General features: G+C 41.0%; 1 protein-coding gene across 1 annotated transcript; it reads left to right on the top strand.

The window, feature by feature from the left end:
- Positions 1–167: 167 nt before the first annotated feature.
- On the top strand, positions 168–26140 carry LOC110603005 (G-type lectin S-receptor-like serine/threonine-protein kinase RKS1). The gene is made up of 7 exons (XM_021740642.2): positions 168–1669; positions 24459–24590; positions 24704–24882; positions 24953–25163; positions 25245–25482; positions 25568–25718; positions 25788–26140. Exons 1-7 carry the CDS (start codon positions 403–405, stop codon positions 26082–26084), a joined length of 2475 nt encoding a protein of 824 aa, XP_021596334.1. The 5' UTR covers positions 168–402; the 3' UTR covers positions 26085–26140.
- Positions 26141–27229: the final 1089 nt, after the last annotated feature.

The following is a 27229-nucleotide window of genomic DNA, read 5'->3' as shown; positions in this document are numbered from 1 at the left end:
AAATACCTTATCTTTGAGGCGGATTATAAATCCATTATAAAGTTCATCACGGATACTAAATTTAAACCAATGATTATTTTAACTATTAAATTATGAACAAAAATATAGAGATTAAGTTATTAAATTTTAAAAACTATATATATATATAGTGAAAAAATAATTGCCCCCATTTTTCTTCGTTTCCTTTGCGGTGGAGAGGGCTCCAGAAAGTGAAGAAAAGGGTTCATTCATGCATTGGGTTGACCTTCAGCTGCTCCTCGATCCCACAAGATTTTTCTGTGGCAGTTGTTCTTTAATTATTAGGTGGTTCCCAGCCTCATTAAAAATCCCCAACTTCGCTGAACATGAGTCTTCCACTCAACAAGCAGCCTCTCTAGCCACCGCCCAATTCTTGGATTCATCATGAATCAACTAAAAGGGTATCTCATCGTATCGCTTCTCTTCCTGGTTTTCCACTTCTGCATATCTATTGACACCATAGCTCCACTACAGTTCATCAAAGATGGTGATGTTTTAGTCTCTAAAGGTGAACGTTTCGCACTTGGTTTCTTCAGCCCAGCCACTTCTACTCGTCGCTACGTCGGTATTTGGTATAATAAAGTTTCACAACAAACCGTTGTCTGGGTGGCCAATAGAGATAATCCGATCAATGATACCTCCGGTGTACTCACTATCAACCGTCAAGGTAACCTTGTACTGTACGAGAAAAACCAGACAATTCCTCTTTGGTCCGCCAATTTCTCTACAGCAACAAATAATTCCATGGCTCAGCTCCAGGATTCGGGAAATCTTGTTCTGCTTCAACGAGATACACAGAGGATCTTATGGCAAAGCTTTGATTATCCTACAGATACCTTGCTTCCTTACATGAAGCTTGGATTGAATAAAAGAACTGGCAAGAGTTGGGTTCTTGCTTCTTGGAAATCAAAGGATGATCCTGGAACTGGTGACATTGTCTATAAAATTGATCCAACTGGGGTTCCTCAGTTGTTTCTTTACAAGGGTCCTCTCCGGTGGTGGCGAGGCGGGCCATGGACTGGAGAACGATGGAGCGGAGTACCTGAGATGACACGTAGTTACATCTTTAATGTTAGTTTTGTCAACAACGAAGATGAAGTATCTATTGTGTATGGTGTGACTAATCCCTCAATCGTCTCGAGAATGATGGTCAATGAATCAGGAAACGTTCAAAGGGCCACGTGGAATGAACGAGACCGCAGGTGGATCGGGTTCTGGTCCGCCCCGAAAGAACAATGTGATAACTATGGCGAATGTGGAGCCAACAGTAACTGCGATCCATATGAACCAGACAATTTCATATGCAAGTGTTTGCCAGGATACGAACCAAAGTCACAGCGAGATTGGTACTTGAGAGATGGATCAGGTGGCTGCATCAGGAAAGCCGGCGTGTCCACGTGTGGAGCTGGGGAAGGGTTCGTGAAGATGGAACGTGTAAGAGTTCCAGACACGACACAGGCACGTGCAGACATGAGCATGAGCTTGAAGGCGTGTGAGCTGGAGTGCTTGAAGAATTGTTCATGCACGGCTTACACAAGTGCAGACGAGAGAGGGCTTGGGTGCTTGAGATGGTTCGGAAATTTGGTTGATACAAGAACATATTCCAGTGAGGGACAGGACATATATGTTCGTGTGGACGCAGCTGAGTTAGGTATGTCTCTTTATTACACATGCATTTCTTTGTAATGATTGATTAGAAAGGATTAGGATGAAGTCTCTGTTAGGTCACAGACACTTAATTAACTAGGAAAATGAATAATACACGTCACCTTATTTCTATTTAACGGATATTTACTTGAATGCAAAATCTTTTTTACATATTAGATCTTTAAACATAAAGAAATATTTGGATAAGAAAATGTAAAAAAAAAAAAAATTCATTAAGAGAAGGCTAATTGATTAAAAAAATTTAATTGTTTGTATGTTTTGTATTTTAATTTAACAATTAAATTTTAATATATTTTAGTATAATTTTAATTAATTTTTATTAAATATATAATTTATATTTTTTATTAATAATAAATTTTATTTTACCATAATAATTATAAATATTTTATAATAAATATATTTTTTAATTTAAAATAATAGTATATATAAAATAAACTATTATTAAAACTATTCACCACATATTTAACAATTATATTACTATTATTTTTAAAATTAAATATATTATTTAATTATAATTAAATATAAATTAATATTATTTTTATATATAAAAGTAATTTATATTTAAAAATAATAAAATATTACATTTAATATTTTATTTGAACTCTTAAATTTATTTTTTAAAAATTAATTAAAATTATACTTAACTATAAATATTAAGCAAATTTACTTAAAAATTAAATAATTAAATTAAAATATAAAATCAATAAACATTGGCTAATTTAGCTCTAAGAGAAATCATAAACGGCAATAGTATACGAATCCACGTTATAGCTTGATATAAGAAAAGATAATTTACACTCACATGTGTATTTAAATAAATTCGAAAGATATCAAATTTTATTTATTCAATTTTTAATTTTAATTTTAAAAAAAATTTATTAATATTTATTTATAAAATTTTTTTTTATATTTAATCTATTAATAAGTGTATTTAAATAAATTTAAAAAATATCAAATTTTACTTATTTTCAATTTTAATTTAAAAATAAAATTATTAATATTTATTTATGAAAGGATTTTTTTTTATCTGAAAGAGGATTTTCACATCTTTTATATATATATATATATATATATATATAAAAGTGAAAAATTAGATTAAAATTTAAGTAAAATTTGAAAAAAAATTATAATTTTTTTTTACAATAAAAATTATATTTCTTATTGTTTTTTAAATAGAAAATAATATTTTTTGTATAAAAAAATTTGAATAAAATAATATAAATATTTAGATTAATTCATATATATATTTAAAATTTTTAATATTACAAATAAAATTAAATATTTTTTAATTTATTATAATTGTAACTAAAAGAATTAAATTGAATATAGAAAAGTTATTAGTAAATTATAAGATAATTTTAAAGTATTATATTTGATGACCACTGGGTTTCTCCACCCCGGTCAAGGGCCAGGCCCGCGGTAATGGCTCATCATCCGAAAGCCCGCACATCCTCTGCACTGACAGGTCAGGCCCATTCGATCCTCGATACCAGGCCCCCTCTGAATTCCTCGATTTGGTCAGCCCAGCCTTCACTGCTCCTCGGGCCGACCCTCTTTGGGCTCAGTTTTATTCCTATCTTCCAGCCCAGCCCGGAACCAGAAGGAAGACTCCTCCATCTGCCTTGTGGACTCATCTACACGCGCACAGAGAGAATCAGAGGCCGTTACGCATGGGACAGAGATCTGATTCCCTCGTACGTCCATATCAACGTAGCAGGGATAGGTGGTCCAATGATATACGTTATGTTAACACGTCACTAGCAGACAAAAGAAAACATATAAAAGGAGAAATACTCTCCTCTAGGTCTAAGTTTTTATTATTCTAAAAACCTCTGTAAAACCCTATTTCTCTGGATCTCAGATCATCAATTGGCGCCGTCTGTGGGAACGAAGGAGATCTTTTCATCACCGGAGTTCCACTCTTAACAAAACCCACTAAGATCTACGATGGCTAATCACAACGAAAGCAACCTTAACATCCCAAATGACCTGAGCTCTGCCCAAGAGGGGCAGCAGTTCTCCTTTTTTAGCCCTACAACACTAAATAACCAAACACCTATTTCTCTCAATCCCTCGCCGAGCTTGGCAGGGAATGCTCCCACCGCCCGCTGGTTGGGGCAGATAATACAACAAAGGGGCTCCAGCACCCCGATGAATACACTCCCAGTGATAGAAGAACCCCAAACCAATGAGCCCCAGCCTGCCCCTGACCGCCTTCAAAACAGCAGCCGCAGTACCGGGGAAAGGGGGAGAAGAGCCGGGGAAGAGAAAGAACCAGAGGCCCGAGTCCATGGAAGGAGGGTGAGGGAGATGATAGAGAATGATGAGGCTGACAACTATTCCGCCGGGACAACTAGATGGACGAGAAGTGAAGCAGAGGAGGAGGAATACCGCCTGGAGAAGAAACCTAGGCCGGAAAATGAGAATGTGGACCAAAAACTGCAGAAGTTGAGAGAGCAGCTCTTGGCCGAGCTGGGAAAGAAGGATCAGAGCCAAACCTCCCTGCCCACTTCTTCACCTTTCTCGAAGTGGGTGCAGCAGGAGACTGTCCCTAAGAAGTTTATGATGCCATCAATGGCGGCTTATGACGGAGCTGGTAACCCGAGGGAGCATGTCATGAACTACAAGATCTTCATGGAGCTGCAAACTTTATCGGATGCCTTGATGTACAAGGTATTCCCAACGACGCTCTCGGGGCCAGCGCGGGCGTGGTTCAACAGCCTTGAGACCTGAAGCATTGGAAGTTTTGGAGATCTGGCCACTCGCTTCATCAGCTGGTTCATTGCCGGAGTGCCAGCAGATAGAAAGACGAGCTATCTAGAAATAGTAAGGCAGAGAAAGGATGAATCACTTAGGGAGTATGTCGCTCGTTTCAATATGGAGGCCCTGCAAATTCCCGAGCTCGATGAAGGAAGGGCGGTGGAGGCCATGCAAAAGGGGACGACCTCTGCCGAGTTCTTCGGTTCATTAAGCCGGAAGCCTCCGACTTCACTGGCCGAGCTGATGAAGAGGGCGGAGAAGTATATAAGGTAGGATGACGCCTTGGTGACAAGCCGATTCGCCAAGGGAGTGGCAGGTAAGGAGAAAGCCCCGGAGGAAAGGAGGCCGGAGAAGCACGAGAAGAAACATGGAAAAAGGCCTGAGCCTTACAGATAGCCCTGGGAGCGAAGGGACCAAAGATCTCTTCCTCCCCGGGTCTCAGAACAAAAGCCACTCCCTTCGTGGGTTCCGGAGAAGCCGACCCCACTTAATGCCTCTAGAGCCGAAGTGCTCATAGCTGTCCAAGACAAAGAATTCTTACAATGGCCCAAACCCCTGAAAGCGGAAGCTGACCAGCGAAATCCCGATAAATACTGTCAGTTCCATCGTACTCATGGCCACGACACCAATAACTGTTTCCAGTTGATCGCAGAAATCGAGAGATTGATAAAAAGAGGACACCTGAAGAACTTCGTGAAGAAACCGGAAGGATAGAGACCTCAGCCCAATCCGACAGTCCAAACGCCGAGAAGAACGGGAGCTAACCCTGTAAATGATGGGTCCAGTGGGACCATCAATATGATCATAGGAGGCACAGGGGGTCGGATGAGCCGAAGGGGGAAAAAGAGGAGTAGAGAGGGAGAAAACAGCAGTGCTGAGGTCATGCAGATCGTCGAACACTATTCAACGACCATCACTTTCTCCTCGGAGGACGCTCAGGGTGTTCAGATGCCTCACGACGACGCCCTTGTCATTGAAATTGTCATTCACAACTACCGGGTAAAGAAGATCTTGGTGGATGACGGAAGCAAGGTGAACCTGCTGCCTTACCGAGTCTTCCAACAGATGGAAATTCCTGAAGAGCAACTGGTTCAGGACCAGGCCCCGATTAAAGGGATTGGAGGAACACCAGTGACGGTGGAAGGGAAAGTAAAGCTAGCCCTTACTTTGGGAGAGGCACCAAGGACTCGCACCCATTATGCGGTGTTCCTGGTGGCTAAACTCCCCCTGAGCTACAATGCGATCCTGGGAAGACCTGTGCTGTTTGACTTTGAGGCCGTCACCAGTATCAAATATCTGGTGATGAAGTTCCCAACAGAAGCAGGGGTGGGAATAGTTCGGGGAAGCCAGGAGAAAGCAAGGGCAGTGTACCTAGCTACGGTGGCAGAGCCGAGCCCAACAGAGGAAAGGCTGGATTCAGAAGTCTTAGAGGTCAGGGACGAGAAAACAGAGGCCAGGACAGAGCCGGTGGGGGAACTGGAAACTTTTCCGTTATCAGAGGTAGAAACAGATAAAGTCTTCAGTCTCAACGCCGGCCTCACCAAAGAGCAGAAAACTGAGGTCATGGCCCTGGTCCGAAGTCACGCACCAAGCTTCGCTTGGAAGCCTTCTGACATGCCCGAAATTGATCCCGAGGTGATGACCCATAAGCTGAATGTCCTCCCCGAAGCCAGACCGGTACAGCAGAAGAAGAGGGTAGTAGGAAGGGAGAAGCAACAGGCTACCAGGGAGGAAGTGCAGAAGTTAGAAAAGGCAGGCTTTATTAGGGAAGTCATGTACCCGCAGTGGTTAGCTAATCCTGTACTAGTCAAAAAAGCCAATGGCAAATATAGGATGTGCATAGATTTCACTGACCTGAATCAGGCTTGCCCTAAAGATTGTTATCCCCTCCCTGATATTAATAAAATGGTCGATTCTACGGCCGGTTTTGATTATATGTCGTCTTTGGACGCAATGTCTGGTTATCATCAAATCCCAATGGACAGGTCGGACGAAGAAAAGGCCTCGTTCATAACAGAAGATGGGACTTATTGCTATAGAGCCATGCCTTTCGGATTGAAAAACGCCGGGGCAACTTACCAAAGACTGATGAACAAAATCTTCAAAGATCATATCGGCAGAAACGTAGAAGTTTATGTGGACGATATGGTGGTCAAGAGCCTAACTTTCCAACAGCACGTGGCAGATTTGAGGGAGGTATTCGGAATATTAGATCAGTACAGAATGAAGCTGAATCCAGCGAAATGTGCCTTCTTCATCAGAGGAGGAAAATTCATAGGGTACATGGTGAGTGGGGAACCGACCTGTGTGAGGGACGTCCAGAGACTGACCGGGAGAGTAGTGGCACTTAATCGATTCATGTCGAGGTCGGCAGAAAAGTGTTTACCCCTTCTTCAAGAAGTTGAGGAAAGTGCCAAACTTCGAATGGACAGAAGACTGTCGAGAAGCCTTCAAAGAACTCAAAAGTTATCTCAGCTCGCCTCACGTGCTTAGTAGTCCCATAGAAGGTGAAGAACTTCTGATATACCTGGCAGCCTCTGAACAAGCAGTCAGCGCCGTATTGGTAAGGGTGGAAGAAGGAGAGCAGAAGCCTATTTTCTATGTCAGCAAGGTGCTTAAAGATGCCGAGGTCATATATTTGAATATTGAGAAGATAGCATACGCTCTACTACTGGCAGTCCAAAAGTTCAGGGTTTATCTGGAAAGCCACCAAGGAGTAGTAATGACAGATCAACCCTTGAAGAAGATTCTGCATAGACCGGAGATCTCAGGCCGGATGCTAGCATGGTCCATTGAGATTAGTCCTTACTGCCTAGAGTATCGACCTCGAACAGCTATAAAATCTCAGGCCCTTGCCGACTTCATAGCAAAGTGCACATTCAGTGAGGAACAAGGAGAATCATCTTCAGAAATATCGGGGAAGGAAAGAAAGGAAGAACTCTTCCAAAAGTTCAGCTGGAAGTTATATGTAGATGGGGCTTCAGGCGCCGGAGGCAGCGGTGCGGGAATAATGCTTAAGGGGCCTGAAGAATTTAAGGTTTACTACGCCCTACGCTTAGGATTCAAAGCCTCCAATAATGTGGCGGAGTATGAAGCCCTAATAAACGGGATGATGGTGGCAATGGAGGTAGGGGAAACCGACCTCAAAGTAAATAGTGACTCACAACTGGTGGTCAATCAGATAACTGGGGCATATCAGGCCAGAGATCCAACCATGCAGAGCTACCTGGCAAAAGTAAAAGCAATAGAGGCTGAATTCATAGATCGGGGAGTTACCATCAAATTTCAAAGAATACCACGGGAAGAAAATGAGAAAGCAGACCTGCTTAGTCGGTTGTCCAAAGAAGAATTAGAACAGCTCCCCGATGAAGTGTACATATAACACGTTCATACGCCTGCTTTTAGTAAAACAAACACGGTACTGCAGGTGGAACAAAGCCCGACTTGGATAACCCCATACCTAGAATACTTGGAGAAGGGAAAGCTCCCCGAGAATAAAGATGAAGCCAGAAAGATAGCAACTCGTGCTGCCAACTACCAAGCAGTAAGGGGGACCTTATACAGAAAAAGGAAATCCAGCCCGTGGCTCCAGTATGTGAGCCCGGAAGGGGCTACGAAGGTGATGGAAGAGATACACAGGGGAATGTGCGGAGCTCACAAAGGGGCAGGGACATTAGCCAACAAAATATTCAGGCAAGGGTACTACTGGCCCACTGTTAAAAGAGAAGCAGAAGAGTTTGTCCGAAGGTGCGACGTATGCCAAAGATTTGCTAACGCCATCAAAGTCCTAGCCACTCCTCAAGCCAGCATATCCAGCCCATGGCCATTCTCGCAATGGGGAATAGACATCCTGGGACCCTTCCCCAAGACCACGGGGCAGATGAAATTCGTGGTGGTGGCTGTAGAATACTTCTCAAAATGGACGGAGGCGGAAGCAATAGCCACGATCACAGCTCGCAAGATGATAGACTTCGTATGGGAAAATATCATCTGCAGATTTGGCATACCAAGAGTGCTTATCTCAGACAATGGCAGACAGTTTGACTGCAGCACCTTCAGAGCATTTACGGCGAACATGGGCATATGGCACAAATTCTCCTCCGTAGATCATCCTCAAACTAATGGTCAAACAGAGGTTACCAACAGGGCTATCCTCCAAGGATTAAAGAAACGGCTAGATGGGGCAAAGGCGAACTGGGCAGAAGAGCTCAACAGTATCCTGTGGGCACTCCGAACTACCCCTAGAACGTCCACTAAAGAAACACCCTTTGCACTTGCTTACGGCACAGAAGCCGTAGTCCCAGTTGAGCTGCAAATCCCCACTCATCGAGTCTAATTTGTTAACGAGAACACTAACGACGACAAATTAAGGAGCAACTTGGACGCTCTCGAAGAAATTAGGGAGGAAGCTCAAGTCCGAACTGCTGCTTATCAACAACGGGCAGCCCGTTACTACAACCAAAGGGTCAGGGAAAGAAGTCTAAAGGTAGGGGACCTAGCCCTAAGAAACTTGGAAGCTACGGAAAAAAGAGCAACAATGGGCAAGTTGGCACTGACCTGGGAGGGCCCATTCAGGATAACAAAAGTGTTCAGGTCAGGAGTATACCGAATTAAAGATATGCAGGGAAACCCTGAGCCCCATGCCTGGAATATCCAGCACCTGAAGAGGTATTTCCCTTGAAATATTTGTAAAGAAAAATATTATACTCTGAAAAACACAAATGAATAAAATAACGCCATTCTTTACACAATGATGTTATCTCTATTATGAATGTCACTTCTTTTTAAAAAGAAAGAACAGAATATGAAGACCCTGAGACACAGAGACCTCAGAGGTAGAAGACCGGGATCCCCTAGAACTCCCGGAAAAACAAAATAAAAACGGCCAGTGAGGATCTTAAAAGACCTCCCGGAGCATGAAGACCGGGATCCCCTAGAACTCCCGGGAAAACAAAGAAGACCGGGATCCCCTAGAACTCCCGGGAAAACAAAACAAAAACGGCCGGTGAGGATCTTAAAAGACCTCCTGGAGCATGAAGACCGGGATCCCCTAGAACTCCCGGGAAAACAAAGAAGATCGGGATCCCCTAGAACTCCCGGGAAAACTAAACAAAAACGGCCTGTGAGGATCTTAAAAGACCTCCCGGAGCATGAAGACCGGGATCCCCTAGAACTCCCGGGAAAACAAAGAAGACCGGAATCCCCTAGAACTCCCGGAAAAACAAAACAGAAACGGCCGGTGAGGATCTTAAAAGACCTCCCGGAGCATGAAGACCGGGATCCCTTAGAACTCCCGGGAAAACAAAGAAGACCGGGATCCCCTAGAACTCCCGGGAAAGCAAAACAAAAACGGCCTGTGAGGATCTTAAAAGACCTCCCGGAGCATGAAGACCGGGATCCCCTAGAACTCCCGAGAAAACAAAGAAGACCGGGATCCCCTAGAACTCCCGGGAAAACAAAACAAAAACGGCCGGTGAGGATCTTAAAAGACCTCCCGGAGCATGAAGACCGGGATCCCCTAGAACTCCCGGGAAAACAAAATAAAAACGGCCGGTGAGGATCTTAAAAGACCTCCCGGAGCATGAGGACCGGGATCCCCTAGAACACCCGGGAAAATAAAAAAGACCGGGATCCCCTAGAACTCCCGGGAAAACAAAACAAAAATGGTTGGAGAAGGTCTTAAGGGCCTCCCGGCGCAAAAATTCCCAATATCATGTGCAGAGACAACTCATAAAAACACAGCTCCGATCTCACGCGAAAGAGGAGTCCTAAGCTACCAATGAAAAACCAGATTCAGACCTCCCGAAGAAGCTCGGGGCACAATAGCCAAAAGCGCCGCAGCCCCATGCCGACCTCAAAAAGTGAGCTCGGTACTACATCAACCTCGCGAATTGACCGCTGGCACTGAACTAACTAGCCTAGAGAGAGGTCTAAACAGCAAAGAGCCCGGAAAATACTCAGGGGTACAAGAACCGAGCTCCCAGCTCGAATAGACTCGCAACATGCAACACATAGGTAGAATGAAGCTAAGTATAGAGGAAATAACAGAGAACCGAGCTCCCTCTATGAAAAGGCCCATGAATGCAGGAACATATAGGAGGATAAACAAGGGCAAAGGACTGTGCTCACAGCTCGAGTCAGTTTGCCATGAACAAACATTTAGCAAGAATAACCCAAGAAGAAGGAAAACGACAAAGGCCGACCTCCCCGTCCCAATGGAGCACGCAGATTAAGTTGCACCGCCTGACGAAAGGTCACCTCGAGGAGGACCAGACAGCAGAGCTCACAACCAAAAAAGCAAAGTAAAATCGCCTAAAAGGAAGCCGTGCAAGTACAAATAAAGTACAGGGATTTACTCCCTCACTATTCATGTAATAAATACTGAGAAAGTAAAGGGGCAATCCGAGGAAAATCTAATGGCACGAAGCAGATAAAACCTCAGCTCCAGTCCCTGTCAAGACAGAACTAAAGGCAGAAAGGCGAGCCCTGCTCATCATCGCGACAGGTACATGATTTGACTCATTATTACTCAGCAGAGGCTATGCGCCCGAGCTCACATCAATAAAGTAACAAGGATAAAAACTTGTAAATTGAACGCCTCGATCACTGTTAAAAACAGAGCTCGTAAAGTGTGGTTAACCCAGCTCGGAAAGAGCTTACGGATAAGAATGCCTTGTGAAAAAAGAAAAGTTTATGAGTCAGAGACTAAACCCCTGGTTAAAATTTTCAGCCTTGATTAGCTGAGAGACGAGATGAAAAATGATGTAGTCAATTCTTTACAAAGTTTATTAAGCACAGCTTAAGTGTTTCTTGTCAAATCTTTAAAATTTAAACAAGTCAGACTGTTTAACAGAACAAGTAGTCTGATGAGGCTGAAACAACAAGCAAAGTAAATGAAAGTGAAATTTCATTAGAGAAAATAGATATTACAACCTATTTATCTGATGAGGTCGAAGGAAAAATAGTCCTTAAGGGACTTACATTTCTAAGAATGTCATCGCCCACACTATCTTTATTTACATTTGCATCTGAAGGAGATCTGGCACCCTCCAACTCAGATCTCTCAACGCCAACAACAGGCACAATCTCCAGCCCAGGGCCGGGGTCTTCCCCTTCAGGCTTGGGGTCGTCTCCTTCAGTTCTGAGGTCCTCCATATCTTCCTCGTCCAGCTCGGATTCTTCCTCAGAAGACCCAGCTGCAATGAGAGAGGTTCCTCTAGGCAAGGGGAAATCATCTTCCCCATATAGCACATTCTTGCCATCAGAATCCACTTCGGTAACTCGAAGTTCTGCCAGAGGAGTATTAGGAGCATGTCTGGCTTCTCTTAAGCCCCGATTGTAGCCAGTCCTGAACATACGGAAGGCTTTCTGCCAAATAGCAGTCTTCATCTCCGCAGAGGCTTTATACTCCGCAAGTTGTGACTCACAGGCCTTAGCTATAACTGCCTTCAGCTCAGGGGAATCCTTGTAGTCTTGGAGGTGAGCTTCACAGGCCTGCTCAATCTTTCTTTTTAGCTCATCCGACTCCTGATACTCCACCAGACGCTTCTCGCACTCCAGCTGGATCTTGCCCTCAGCATGTCTGGCTACCTCGAGCAGGGCCGAACATTTACGTTCTAAAGTCCTGACTTCATGGCTAAGCTGTTGATTACAAAGTTCGGACTCCTCCGCCGATGAAGCCAGATTTCTGATACGTGGTGAACAAGTCTTTCTAAATCAACCTTCAGGGCCTCATACTGGCTCTGGATCTCATCCTTCTGGCTTATAGCCTCATTCTTCTCATGAAGAGCCTCCACCATGGAGGACAGCTGCTTCAAAACCCCTTCACAGCGGACCTCAGCGGCAGCTGCCCTCTCGTCTGATTGCTTTAAAATCTCCCGGGTGCGAGACAACTCTGCTTCCAGGGATTTGGCATGTTCATGCGCCTCGGCTGTTCTCACATCAGCCCTTTTGAGAGCCTCCAAAGTTGTATGTAACTCGAGTTGGAGAAACTCGGAGTGCTCTCGAGCAGCTGTGAGATTGCCTCTAGCGTTGTCGATAGCAGATAAGTTCTCTTCCAAGCGCGCCTCCTCAATCCGACGATTCACAGACTCCTGGAGAGAATGGTCGCGAGCATCTACCTCCATGAAGAGGCCCGTCACCTAGTACAAAAGAACAACCATCAAAAGAAAGAAATAAAGAGAACCAAAAGAGAAACAGAAAGACAATTTACCATCAGAAGCATCTCCCTAATTATATCTCCGAGCTCCTCTCGAGATCGAGATTGGAACGACGCTTGCTCCCTAGTAGAACTGGCTAGAAGACCAGTGAGAGCAAGCAGGCGTTGATCTGAGGCCTCCGTAATTCCACCAAACATCCGTTCTCTAAGGATTTTGGCAACTACACTGGCTGGAGATTGATGGGTGATGTCCTCCGTGTTCAGAATATCGTTGTCAGGAGCAGACAACAGAGGTACAACGAGAACATCTTTTTCTTTCCCAATAGGAGGGAGGGCTGGAGATGATCCTTGGGAAGCCCTGGGCTTCTTCCGAGCAGGAGCTGGGGCAGATGTTTCAGGAGGGGACGGACGCTTATCCCCGGTCTTCACTATGGCGCCCCCAGACCCAGATCCAATCCCTACAGAGGCATCTCTGGTAGGAGCCTCCGGGACATCGTCCTCCACAAGGATGACCTCCATTCCCGTCCCAGGAGCCTCCTCTTCAATAATGGGGGACTCAAACCTTCCCCTTGGCGCCTCCTCAAAAGGAAGAGCAAGATCCGACTTCGCCTGTTCAATGTCCCCTGCCTGCTTCGCAATAACTAGAGGAGTTTCATGCACATCCTCCATAGAAGCCTGATCAGACTTAGACTCCTGAACAGGTTTAGGAGCAGAGGCCGACCTACCACGGCCAGATGGCCGAGAGGACCTGGTACCATGGGAACTCGGCTTAGGAGCTCGAGAGGAAGCTCTGGCAAGGGGTCGGCTAATCCTCTTAGAAGAAACAATCTGAGCCACCTCTTCAGCAGCCTCAGACACGCGACGCCCAGCCCGAAAGGCATCTAAGGCGACGTTCATGCTTTCCCGAGACAGAACTAAGTTCTTTGGAGGCTTGATTTGGTCCATCTCAACTTCGGAAGCTGCCAAAAAACACAAAACCAGAAAAAATTAGCGTACTTTCTAATATCATTTATGAGGAAAAAAGCAGAATCGCTAAACAAGGCACTATACCCGTGTCTCGGATATCCCTAAGATTAGACACGAACATACACTTCTCGACGTCATACTTCTTGTCAACAGAAGTCAGTCGAAGATACCCCACCTGCTCGGTGAGGCTTAGTTGGGGCAGGTCGTTGCAACCCAGGGGGACATCCTCCCAACCTAGCCTCACTCCCCACGATAAGTCGGTCTCTTTTCTCAGCTCTGCCACAAGGAAACTCTCTACCCATCCCTTTATTGAGTCCTTGTAGCCCGTGAAAAGAGACAATCCACCACGGGGAGAAAAATAGTAAAAGTTCTGAACCGCTCTAACGAGGCGGAATAAAGTGGCGAATAGACACGCCGTGGGTGTAAAACCCCAACTCAAGCAGATAGATTCAAAACAACACATGAACAAAATGGAATTTGGAGACAACATCCGGGGGGTTATCCCAAAGTATTAGAAAACCTCGATGAAGAAAGGGGTAAAAGGGAAAGTCAGACCGAAGTCCTTCTGCTTAAGGAAGAAGACTATGCAACGACCCCTTTGGGGATCTATCAAACCAGGAGGGGAAGGGTTTGGAAGAACTATCCTTTCATTTCGAAGAGGCGCCCGAATAAGATAAAGCGGAGTGTCTAAATACCTCCGAGAAATATACTTAGTTATGGTAGAAGGAGTAATGTGCGACTCGAGATTAGCAACATCGGGAAGTTTAGAACCCTCCATGGAGGAATAAGAGAGCGTACCTGAAATGCAATAAGGTTGAAAAAGCAGAAGGAGTCGAAGGAAAACAGAGAGCAGAAGAGAACAAGTTTCCTCAGGAGACAGAGAGAATTCGAAATGAAAAGCGACAATGAGACGAAAAGTGGCTCTGAACAGTTTTGTCTTGGAGCGGCGCGGTCATTATTACTCTCGAGGTTTACCCCCTTGTCAGTTGGATAATAACTGGCCAGAAGGTACAATTTTTGATAAGCGGTTGTCGAAGCTGTCAAAAATAAACCTATTAAACAATCAACAATAAACTTGTAGATAGTGGCAATAGGGTCGAACCACAGGGAATTGACACTAAAGATCTTCCTAATAATAACCAAGATAAGTAAATAACAAATAATTAAAAGAGGGGGGTTTTGAGTTGATGGATTAACACTAAATAACAAAAGAAAGCAATAATTTAAAGATGAGTAAATCAATAAGAGAAAAGCTTCTAGTTGAAGTATGGATCTATTTCAGATTGTTTAGAATTGATCATTGATTCTTTAATATTCCTATTTATCTCAATAAATTAGTTTAGGATGTGGAAGACGCTTCTCACAATCCAAATTCCTCCTTAGTTCTAGTTTGATTAGGAAACGTTCGCTAATCAAACACTAGTTAACAAGTTGCCAAGGAACGTCCTTGGGGCCTTTGGCATCGAACAACTGTTAACTGCATTAAGACTTAGAGAAACCTAATTCTAACCGTGCCAACCGCGTGGCCAAGTTTAGATCATGCAACTTGATTAAATTTGTGTTCAAATAATATAAGCAATTACGGACATAAATCATTCAAACAATTTGTTACTTAAGCAATTTAAAAGCAATGGGCCCTTATTGATTCTAAAAGCAAAGCAACAATTATGGAAAGATCAAATTGCATAAATATTGAAAATAAATAGAAGTTTAACAATGGAGATTTAAATCTCCCAATTCATCACAAAATCTGAAATTCACCAACTTCAACTAGAAAAGAAGGAAATTAGCCACTCATGGTGGACTAAATACACAAAAGATGAAAAGAAAGGAAAGAAAGAAGCTGCAGAATTTCTGGCGAGGGGAGAAGATGCTGAGTAGCTGATCTGAAGATGCCCCTTACTAGTTTGGAGGTTGCTGTTTTATAGCTGAAGAATTCCATCCTTCTAGGGTTTTGAAATCCCTTTTTAATTTGGCTTGTGATTCCTCTTTTGATGTTGAATTTAATTGCAACTGGAATTCCTTAAGTGAGAAACTCTTTCGTGGCTCTTGGAATTGTTTTGGTAGTGATTGAGTTGGATTTGGACTTCTGAAAACTCAAAATTCGGTTTCCTGAACAATTTCCCGCTCTGCTGTCAGTTTCTGCTGTCAAAGTGATTTGCCCGGTAATTTGAGTGTTTTGGGCAAATCACTTGCCCATATCACTTCTGCCTGTTGTCTCCAGATTTCTGCTTCAGCTTGATCTGGGCAGTGATTTGGGCAAATCACTGACCCAATCACTTTTCTGTCAATTTTCTGCACTTTTTCTCCATTTTTCCTTTTCTGTAAAAACAAGGTAAAAACCATAAATTAAGCTAAATAATGTGTAAATAAACAATAATAAAGATCATAAAAATGTGGCTAAATTATGCTTGATCAAATACCCCCACACCTAGCTTTTTGCTTGTCCTCAAGCAACAAACAACTTAGTCAATCAAGCCCCTTTTTCTTTTGAGCCTAAGTACCACTTAATCAGCCCCCCCTAGACTCCTAAATTGAAGTATCACAGTATAGAATACATGCACCAAGGTTGTTCTTCTCTTTTCCTTGTTTCCCCTTACCTATCATGGTCAAAGGAAAGGTTTTTGATTCATTCATGCTTATTCTCTTTGTATAAGCTCAATGCAACCTCTAAGAGTGACTTGCCCTTCTTTGAGCATTTTATTTTATTTTATTCAGCAGCACTTTTTCTTTTTTATTCTTGCCTGAAAAAGTCACTAACCTTTTTACGCGAAGGTGCATATTGGTGATACCCACCCCCGGTTACTCAGTTAGTCACTTGTTCAAGTGGCTACTAGCTCTGTTCATAGCTTATTTGGCCATAGGAACAGGTTTTATGATTTGTGCTTTGTGCTGGTTTTTCTTTTTCTTTTCTTTTCATGACAGTTTGGGCAAATCACCTCATAGGGAGTTACACTAACTTTTTATTTGCATGTATTTATATTTTTATTTCTCTTGACCAATGCAAATTTAGAGATTCAATTCAAGAAAAGAACTTCCAAAGTGAAGGTAGCACACTATAATTGATTCAATTTAGGCTTAAAGGGGTGGAAAATCAATGGGGTCATGAGATAGGAAGCTCTTTTAACCTTGTTATCTATGCTGAGTAGAGCAAAAGCTAAGTCAAAATTCTGTGTGTGTGTGAAAAAAATGTGTGAAAAAAGAAAAAAAATTTTGGTGTGTGTTTATGGGGCAAAAAGATCCAAAATGAAACAAAAAAGAAAGCAAAAAAAATCAATGCAAAAATATAACCTAACAATAAATACCCCCACACCTATCCCAAACATTGTCCTCAATGTTTAAACATAAATATGAAAAAAAATTAATAAGGAGAAGGAAAGGGACTGCCTGGGATGCGGGTGATTAGGCCAAGTGATTTGGGCAAATCACTGGTCAAATCACTGTCGTGGCTGGTATGTGGGCAGAAAATGTTGAACCAGCAGCTGCAACATGCTTTCCATGTGCTGCATCCTGTCTTGAGCCTCCACCGAATGGTCTTGAGGTGCCTTTTATGTCCTCCAAGGTCCACCCAATTGCTTTTTTGTGCTTCCTTAACACATCAAGGAGCTTTTCTTCTTCTTCTTGGCTGAGCTGGTTGGAAATAATTAATGGAAGTGTATTTCCAGCTCCCAAGTAGGCATATTTGAGGTGGCTGGGTAATGGTTTCAGTTCTGGTGCAGTTGCTGTCTGTGCTGATTTCTGCTGTTTGCTATCTGATTTGGGCTGTGATTTGGGCAGATTATCTGGTGATCTGGGCAAATCACTCTCTGTCAAGTCTGTCTGCTCCAGTGATTTGGTCTGTAATTTGAGCAGATTATCTGGTGATCTGGGCAAATCACTGGGCAAATCACCCACATCCAGCAAGTTACAGCAGTCTGCTGTTTTTTCTGCTTCAGTGATGTTGCTGTCCACTTCTCCTTTCCTGCAAAGACCATCATAAAGTAAATTTTCTTGATCAAAATCAAAAATTTCTTGACTTAAATCATCAATAACATCAAGTCCATAAACAGGAGAAACATCATTGGAGAATTTCATGGCATCATAAACATTAAATTTGATAACTTCCCCTTCAAACTCCATGGTCAATGTGCCATCATGCACATCAATTTTGGTTCTTGCTGTGCTCAAAAATGGTCTCCCAAGTAAGATGTCGGAGGTGATGTTGCCCTTATCCTCCTCCATGTCAATCACATAAAAATCTGCTGGGAAGACTAGTTGGTCAACTTGTACCAACACATCTTCTAGCACTCCCTTGGGATGGACGATGGATCGGTCAGCCAATTGGATCACAATGCTGGTGCCCTTGAGTGTACCTGCATTCAACAAGTTAAAAATGGAAAGGGGCATGACATTGATTGAAGTCCCAAGGTCACACATGGCCTTCTTTATTCCCACATTGCCTATTTTGCATGAAATCACGAACATTCCTCTATCCTTGCATTTGGTGGGAAGTTTCCTTTGAATGACAGCTGAGACACACTCCCCCACACTTACCTTTTCATGTTCAGCAAGTTTCCTCCTATTGGTGCATAGCTCTTTGAGAAATTTAGCATACCTTGGAATTTGCTTGATAGCATCAAGTAGGGGAATGTTGATTTCCACCTTGCGAAATGTTTCAAGTATTTCTTTCTCCTCTTTTTCTTTTTGGGACCTTGCAAATCTCTTTGGAAAGGGAGGAGGTACCTTGAATTTCTCTGCTGGTTGCTGTTTCTGCCCTTGACTGGGTTCTGTCTGGTCTGTTGATTTGAGCATATCACTCTCTGCCTTCTCTGGTGATTTGGGCAAATCACTGCTGGACAGCTCAGTTTGCCTAGCGATCGGGTCAGTTTCTACGAGTGAATTGGGCAAATCACTGCCCTGATCACTTTCTGGCAGAATTTCTTCCCTGGCCTGTTTTTGCAATTTTTCAACCCTATTGTCTTGCAACTCCTTTCCACTCCTCAATGTGATGGCACTAACATTTTTCCTTGGGTTTATCTCAGTTTGGGAGGGTAGCTTCCCTTGTGATTCAAGCTTACTCAAGGATGAAGCCATTTGTCCCATTTGTTGCTTCTTTGCTGGCTGCTTGAGTGAACAGTGTTCTGCCTTTGTTGTTTGGACAAACACAGCAGTGGGCTGTGCTGGTTCAGCAAATTCATCAGTTGCTGGTTTTTGGACAGCAACGGGGGATGCGATCTGAGCTTCAGCAGGTGCTGGTACTGATTCAGTGTCATATGTTGCTAGTTCAGCAAGTGTAGCAACTTTTGGTTTAGTTGGGGCAGTTTCTGAGGTGCCTGATTTTTGGACAGCAGCAGGTTCAGCAATTTCTGATGTAATTGTGGAGGTTTCAGCAGGTTCAGGCTCGGTTGGGGCAATTTCAGTAGTTGCTGATTTTTGGACAGCAGGTGCTGTTTCTGCAGTGTATATTTCTGATTCAGTTGGTTCGGCAAAAGGCTGTGCTGGGAATGTTGCTGGTTCAGAATTGTTGACAGCAGTTGTTGTCTTTGTTTCAGTAGCTTGGACAGGTAGGTTCCCAGTTTGAACTTCAGCTTCTTCACGTGCAACAGGGGGTTCTGCCATTGCTGGATTTTCTGCAGTAATCTGGAACTTAGTTTCTGATTCTATTTCAAGAGCAGTGGTGATTTGTGCAGCAGATTCAGTAGCTTGGTCTGTTTCTTCGTCATCGTCCTATAGATCTTGAAGCTCTTCCTCTCCTCTTAATATGTGCGCGTTCATTGAATTGACCGCTTGATCCACTTGCTGTTGGAGAATTTTTCCAGAAATTTCCAATTTCCTTACCATCTCTTCAAGTTCCATATTGGAGTTTTGAGGTATTGCTTGGGCTTGATAGTTTTGGTAGTAGTCAGCCCTTGCATAGCCATAATTCGGATTGTCCCCCCAATATGGATTGTATTGCAGATCTCTTTGGTAGTCATGGTAGTGGTCTGTCCTTGTATAGCCATAGCTCATATTGTCTCCCCAACCTGTATTGTATTTGTCAAGGTAGGGATTATGTCTTGGCTGTCCATAGAATCCTTCAAATGCATGTGCTTGTTGAAGTTGTTGGGCTTGACCTATACCATAATTTCTCACCATAGATGTTAATTCAGAAATTTGAGAAGAGAGAAAAGACATACTTACCGTAGCCATGTTTGTAAGGTCTTGGCAGTGCGTTCAGTTTCTGGATCGTAAAGAAGAGCTTCTTTACGATCAGCCCTGGTCATAAAAGGAAAATACGTTAGTTAGATCAAGTCTCCGGCAACGGCGCCAATTTTTGATAAGCGGTTGTCGAAACCGTCAAAAATAAACCTATTAAACAATCAACAATAAACTTGTAGATAGTGGCAATAGGGTCGAACCACAGGGAATTGACACTAAAGATCTTCCTAATAATAACAAAGATAAGTAAATAACAAATAATTAAAAGAGGGGGGTTTTGAGTTGATGGATTAACACTAAATAACAAAAGAAAGCAATAATTTAAAGATGAGTAAATCAATAAGAGAAAAACTTCTAGTTGAAGTATGGATCTATTTCAGATTGTTTAGAATTGATCATTGATTCTTTAATATTCCTATTTATCTCAATAAATTAGTTTAAGATGTGGAAGACGCTTCTCACAATCCAAATTCCTCCTTAGTTCTAGTTTGATTAGGAAACGTTCGCTAATCAAACACTAGTTAACAAGTTGCCAAGGAACGTCCTTGGGGCCTTTGGCATCGAACAACTGTTAACTGCATTAAAACTTAGAGAAACCTAATTCTAACCTTGCCAACCGCGTGGCCAAGTTTAGATCATGCAACTTGATTAAATTTGTGTTCAAATAATATAAGCAATTACGGACTTAAATTATTCAAACAATTTGTTACTTAAGCAATTTAAAAGCAATGGGCCCTTACTGATTCTAAAAGCAAAGCAACAATTATGGAAAGATCAAATTGCATAAATATTGAAAATAAATAGAAGTTTAACAATGGAGATTTAAATCTCCCAATTCATCACAAAATCTGAAATTCACCAACTTCAACTAGAAAAGAAGGAAATTAGCCACTCATGGTGGACTAAATACACAAAAGATGAAAAGAAAGGAAAGAAAGAAGCTGCAGAATTTCTGGCGAGGGGAGAAGATGCTGAGTAGCTGATCTGAAGATGCCCCTTACTGGTTTGGAGGTTGCTCTTTTATAGCTGAAGAATTCCATCCTTCTAGGGTTTTGAAATCCCTTTTTAATTTGGCTTGTGATTCCTCTTTTGATATTAAATTTAATTGCAACTGGAATTCCTTAAGTGAGAAACTCTTTCGTGGCACTTGGAATTGTTTTGGTAGTGATTGAGTTGGATTTGGACTTCTGAAAACTCAAAATTCGGTTTCCTGAACAATTTCCCGCTCTGCTGTCAGTTTCTGCTGTCAAAGTGATTTGCCCGGTGATTTAAGTGTTTTGGGCAAATCACTTGCCCATATCACTTCTGCCTGTTGCCTCCAGGTTTCTGCTTCAGCTTGATCTGGGCAAATCACTGACCCAATCACTTTTCTGTCAATTTTCTGCACTTTTTCTCCATTTTTCCTTTTCTGTAAAAACAAGGTAAAAACCATAAATTAAGCTAAATAATGTGTAAATAAACAATAATAAAGATCATAAAAATGTGGCTAAATTATGCTTGATCAGTAAAGGGGCAATTAATTGATGACCGCCGGACTTCTCCACCCCTATCAAGGGTTAGGTCCACGACAATAGCCCATCATCCGAAGGCCCATACGCTATCTGCATAAAACAAGCCCAACTCGTCCGAACCTTAAGACCGGGCTCCATCCGGATTTCCCACCCCGGTCGGCTCAACCTGCAAAATTTACCTCTTCACCACTCCTACGGTAAAAACTGAGGAGGTAAAAGGGCAAGTCGTGGAAAGATCCAAGGACACAAGCAGATGGAAGCATAATAAAGGCCAGACCTGCTCACCACCTAAAAAGGTACATGATCTGACTTATCATTATTAAGCAAAGGCTACGAGCCCGAAGTGGTAATAACGAAGTAATAAGGACGTCGTGGAATCATACAAACCTGTGGGTCAAGAGCTCAACTCACTGGTTAAAAACAGAGCCCACGGGTACGGTTAGTCCAGCTCGGAAAGAGTAAACCAAAAGCTCAGTTGGCTAAACAAACTCTAGTTCTGATCGGCTAGGAAGCGAAGGGGGAAAAACAGTACAACGGATCCTTCAGGAAAAATTATGAAGCATGCAGTCCAAATACTTCATTCATTATAAGGAAAGAACAGCTCGAGTATGAACGAAAAACAAATATTTCATTAAAAGAAAAATACATTACAACACGTTACAAATACCTACACTACGGGATGAAAGGCTACCCTTAAAGGATTTACATGTCCGGATACATCATCATCTACGTTTACATCATTATCACCTACACTACTATCTTAGCTTTCAACTTCAGAGAATCCTTATAGATCGGGAGACGAGCTTCGCAGGCCTGCTGGATTCCCCCTTAGACATTCCTCTCAATCCAGCTGAGCTCAGCCACGTCACTATAGGAGAACTGAACAGGTCGATTCCCATAAGCATTTCTCACTGTTCCATCACCTGTTGTGTGTATATCACGCGTGAGAAACATAAGTCTTCGAGTTAAAGTCTCAGGAAGATTAGCTTTGCCACCCTTTTGTTTATTCAAAGCAGCACAAGAAAGTTGGCAAGGCATTCTGAAGGGCAATGGAACAAGTGAATGTTGCAAACCTACACACATACTATGTTGGACTAATTTTAGTAGATTACCCCTGCTTCCTGATTTAAACGAAGACCTTGATGAATTGTCCTTACTTATATACTTGTAAGCTAAACTTTCAATATCACGAAACACATGTTGGAAAGCATCGCCAGAAGGCGGGGCAGGCTTCGCTCCCGTCAATCTGCAGTCCCCGATTGATCTCGAAGTCCGAGAGGACCTGAGAGCTCGAACAGTTCGAGCAGCCAAGACCGACTTGCCACTGCTGTACGGCCTTAAAAATTCGGAACCGCGCGAGCTCAGCATTGAAGCTCGGGCAGGAATAGGGGAAGGAGGCCATCCGGACGACCTGGAAGATATGATTTTGGTAACTTGTCGAGTAACCTCCCCCGCCAATCGCCCCACTAGGAGGACGTCCGAAGCAACGTTCAAGCTCCCCATGGGCAACGTAAGAATCTTAGGGGGCTTAATCTGCTTCATCTTCATCCCAAAGGCTGCAAAAATCACAAAAGCAAGGTTAAAACAGACCCCATGAGAGACAGAGCAGATTCGAAAGAAAACATAAGGAGAGTGAAACTAGGGGCCAGCGTTCGAGAAACAATCCCGAAATGTAGAAAAACCCCGTTGAAAGAAGGAGATAAGGGAAGGGTAAACCGTACCTCTTTCGCATGACAAAGAAAACTAAACTTGCATCTTTCGGGAGATCGATTGAACCAGAGGAAGGAGGATCGAAAAGAGAGATCCCGTTGTCCCGATAAGGAGCCCAAGGATGAGAAAGAGGTGTTATTAATATATAGCCAGAGGCTGAGATTTTAATGTAAGACAGGGCGACATTATACTCTAGGCTAGCGGCATCAGAATCCTTAAAGGCTATTCACAAAAGAGGAAAGAAAGCGTATCGGGAAGATAAAGGCAGGAAAGTGAAGATAGCAGTGTGCACAAAGAGTAGGGGAAAGCTAGAAATAAAAAAAAGACGGAGAAGATTTAAAGCTACAAGTGACAATAAGATGAAAGGGCGTTATGGAGCAAGCTGAATTCAACCAGGCACGGTCATAATGATTCTTGGTGTTTACCCCCTTGACAGTTGGGGCAATAACTGCCGAGAAGGTAAAGGGACAATTGATGACCACTGGGTTTCTCCATCCCGGTCAAGGGCCAGGCCCGCGGTAATGGCTCATCATCCGAAAGCCCGCACATCCTCTGCACTGACAGGTTAGGCCCATTCGATCCTCGATACTAGGCTCCCTCTGAATTCCTCGATTTGGTCGGCCTAGCCTTCACTGCTCCTCGGGCCGACCCCCTTTGGGCTCAGTTTTATTCCTATCTTCCAGCCCAGCCCGAAACCAGAAGGAAGACTCCTCCATCTGCCTTGTGGACCCATCTACACGCGCACAGAGAGAATCAGAGGCCATTACGCATGGGGCAGAGATCTGATTCCCTCGTACGTCCGTATCAACATAGCAGGGATGGTGGTCCAATGATATATGTTCTGTTAACACGTCACTAGCAGACAAAAGAAAACATATAAAATGAGAAATACTCTCCTCTAGGTCTAAGTTTTTATTATTCCAAAAACCTCTGTAAAACCCTATTTCTCTGGATCTCAGATCATCAATATTAGTAAAATATATAATTCTTTAATTTAAATTTCATCTTAAAAATAATTATATTTTATATTTATTATATATAATAATAAATATATTATAGATAATAAATATTTATTATAAATGAATTCTTATTATATATAAAATATCACATATAAATATCATATATTAAAGTATTGCATTAAATATTTATATTTAATATTATAAATTATATGTATATTTTTAAATACATTTTATAAATTAAAAAATCATTTTGCACTGAGATTTAGTTTGATGGTAAGTGCATTTGAGTAAATCTGAGAAATTTCATATTATACTCTTTCAATCCTTTTAATCCCCAATTCTCATTTTAAAAAAAAAACATTTTTAATTATTGATATGTAAACGTGCTTTTTATATATTTTTAATAAAATGAAAACTTTTATATTCCTTAGAAAATTGAAAATAAAAGATAGAAAACTGTTTTCCATTCAAAATTTCTCATTTTCATGACATAATTGATATTAACTTTTATATTTTTCTACTTAATACCAGCCAAATATGTTAAATCAAAAGGTCCTCTTGCCAAGAAGGGAATGCTTGCAATGCTGATATTGTCTATTATTGCTGCAACTTTATTTCTTCTACTCTTCCCAGCATGCTGTTTCATACAAAGGAAGAGAAAAGGTAATCAAATTTCATGGTGGTTTTCTCTAATCTTTATCATTTGGTAAAATCTCTTTTTTTCCCCTTAAAATTTGACTAATTAATCAAATAATATGTAAATTATAAATTGTCAGCTAAAGACAGACGCAGCAAATCTATGTTTAACTTTGAAGATTCTCAAAGTGCAAAGGGGAGTAATGAAGTTGGGATTTCTGATTTACCATGCTTTGATCTCAGTACCATAGCTGCAGCTACTGATAATTTCTCAGATGCCAACAAGCTTGGAGAGGGTGGTTTTGGCTCTGTCTATAAGGTACCCCGCCCTTCACCAGGCCTCTCAAATAACTCTTAACTTCATAATCCTTCTGAATATTACTTCTCAGGGTCTGCTGGATGGTGCGCATGAAATAGCAGTTAAAAGACTGTCAAAATATTCTGGCCAAGGGAATGAAGAGTTCAAGAATGAAGTCACTTTAATCGCGAAACTCCAACACAGGAACCTCGTAAGAGTCTTAGGTTATTGCATCCAAGAACGAGAGAAGATGTTGATCTATGAATTCCTACCAAACAAAAGCTTGGATTCTTTTATTTTCGGTATGTCCTTTTTTCCTACTGTGCTGTCTTAAATTTACATCAGTGCTTTGATTTGATGAAAGTTTCACAACTTCAATCCAGATGAAAATAAAAGATCGTCCTTAGATTGGTCGACTCGACACAATATTATTTGTGGGATTGCTAGAGGGATTTTGTATCTTCATCAAGACTCGAGATTAAGAATCATCCATAGAGATCTCAAAGCAAGCAACGTCCTGCTAGATGCATCAATGAATCCAAAAATATCAGATTTTGGTATGGCTAGGATATTCGGAATTAATCAAATCGAAGCAAACACAAATCGTGTTGTTGGAACATAGTAAGTACCATCTAGAAAAGGATTTTTTTTTCATTAGTTATTCATATCATCCATAATTAAATTTTGGCCGTTGATGCTATTGCAGTGGTTATATGTCGCCAGAATATGCAATGCAAGGCCTATTTTCAGTAAAATCGGACGTATATAGTTTCGGAGTTCTACTCCTAGAGATACTCACCGGTAGAAAAAACAGCAGCTATTATGACGAGACTACTTCTTCAAATTTGGTTGGATATGTAAGTTAATTAGACATTAAAATCTTTAAACTTGTGATTATTACATAAACTTATGATTGGTGGTTTTAGGTTTGGGATCTATGGAGAGAAGGAAGGTCGTTGGAAATAGTTGATTTAACGTTGGGAGACTCTTACCCTGAACACGAAGTACTGAAATGTATCCAAATAGGATTATTGTGTGTGCAAGAATCTGCAGCAGATCGGCCGACAATGTCTGCTGTTGTCTTCATGTTGAGTAATGATCCAATTCTTCCATCTCCGAAACAACCTGCATTCATTATGAAGAGAACTTACAATAGTGGAGACCCTTCAACTGGAGCTAATTCTGTAAATGAAGTCACTGTCACTTTGCTTGAACCTCGCTAGCTAGACTCCTAAATTCTACCATCTAGTTATTTTACACTTAGAAAATTTTATCTAAATCAGATTTATGAATTTATCATAATTTATAGCAAAATTTATGTAAATAATCATAAAATCTCATATATTTTTATATACTAATCCATATAATAATTATTTATATTTTATAGAAATTTTTATAATCATAAAATCTCAGGTTTTGATTTGGGCTCTTTAGGCTTGGCATTGCTACTCTATTCTCTTCAAGCCCAATTCTCTTCTTGCTTGAGTTTTGAAGGGACAGCATTTTCTTTATTCTCCAATTTTAGTCTAAAGAAAAATGATTGAATTGAATTAAATAATTTAATTATTAATTTATTTTTTATAATCAAAATGAAAATTTTCTGAAATAAATCCAAAATAAATTTAAAAAAGGCTCAAAATGAATTAAAAAAGATTTTCCATATATTTATTTAAAATTTTAAGTTAATTAAACTAAAAACTTCTGAATATTACATTTTAAGGACATTTTAATTATGCTCTTCAATATTGCTTTTCTTTTCTTTTTTTTCTTATTTTCACAGTCACAAAAATAACTTTCCATTCTTTCATCTCCCTTTCTTTTTTCAAATAAAAAAATTATTATTATATATATTTTCATTTTAATTGGTTTGCATTTTTCGAAAAGACCATTGTTAAATGTTTTGCCTTTTTCATTATATATTTTCTTAAGAAACACAATATAATCATTTTAAACAATATTGATATATTTCAAATAGAGTATATATCACAATTATCAATTTATTATGTCATCATATATTTGCAATATTATAAAGATTATTCTATACTATCATAAATTTACAACAGCAAAAAAATAATTTATATTTAGAAAATATTTTTTTTAAAAACATATTTTATAAAAATATTTTTTAGTGAGATGTTTAATTTTAATTTAAAAATAAAATTTATTAATAATTTTATATATAGGGATTTTAATAAGCAGTTTAAAAAAGTCATTTTTTTTAAATAATTTATTTTTTTATCATAAAAATACTTTTTTTAACAAAATTTTATTGAGGGCCTCGAATATTAAAAAATATAAAAAATATTTTTTTAAAATATATTTTCTATAAAACAAATGAAATCTTAATATTAAAATGCTTTTTATATTA

This window comes from Manihot esculenta, chromosome 16 (genome assembly GCF_001659605.2).
Source record: "Manihot esculenta cultivar AM560-2 chromosome 16, M.esculenta_v8, whole genome shotgun sequence".
Lineage (NCBI taxonomy): Eukaryota > Viridiplantae > Streptophyta > Magnoliopsida > Malpighiales > Euphorbiaceae > Manihot > Manihot esculenta.
This window is presented reverse-complemented; position numbering and strand designations above follow the sequence as displayed.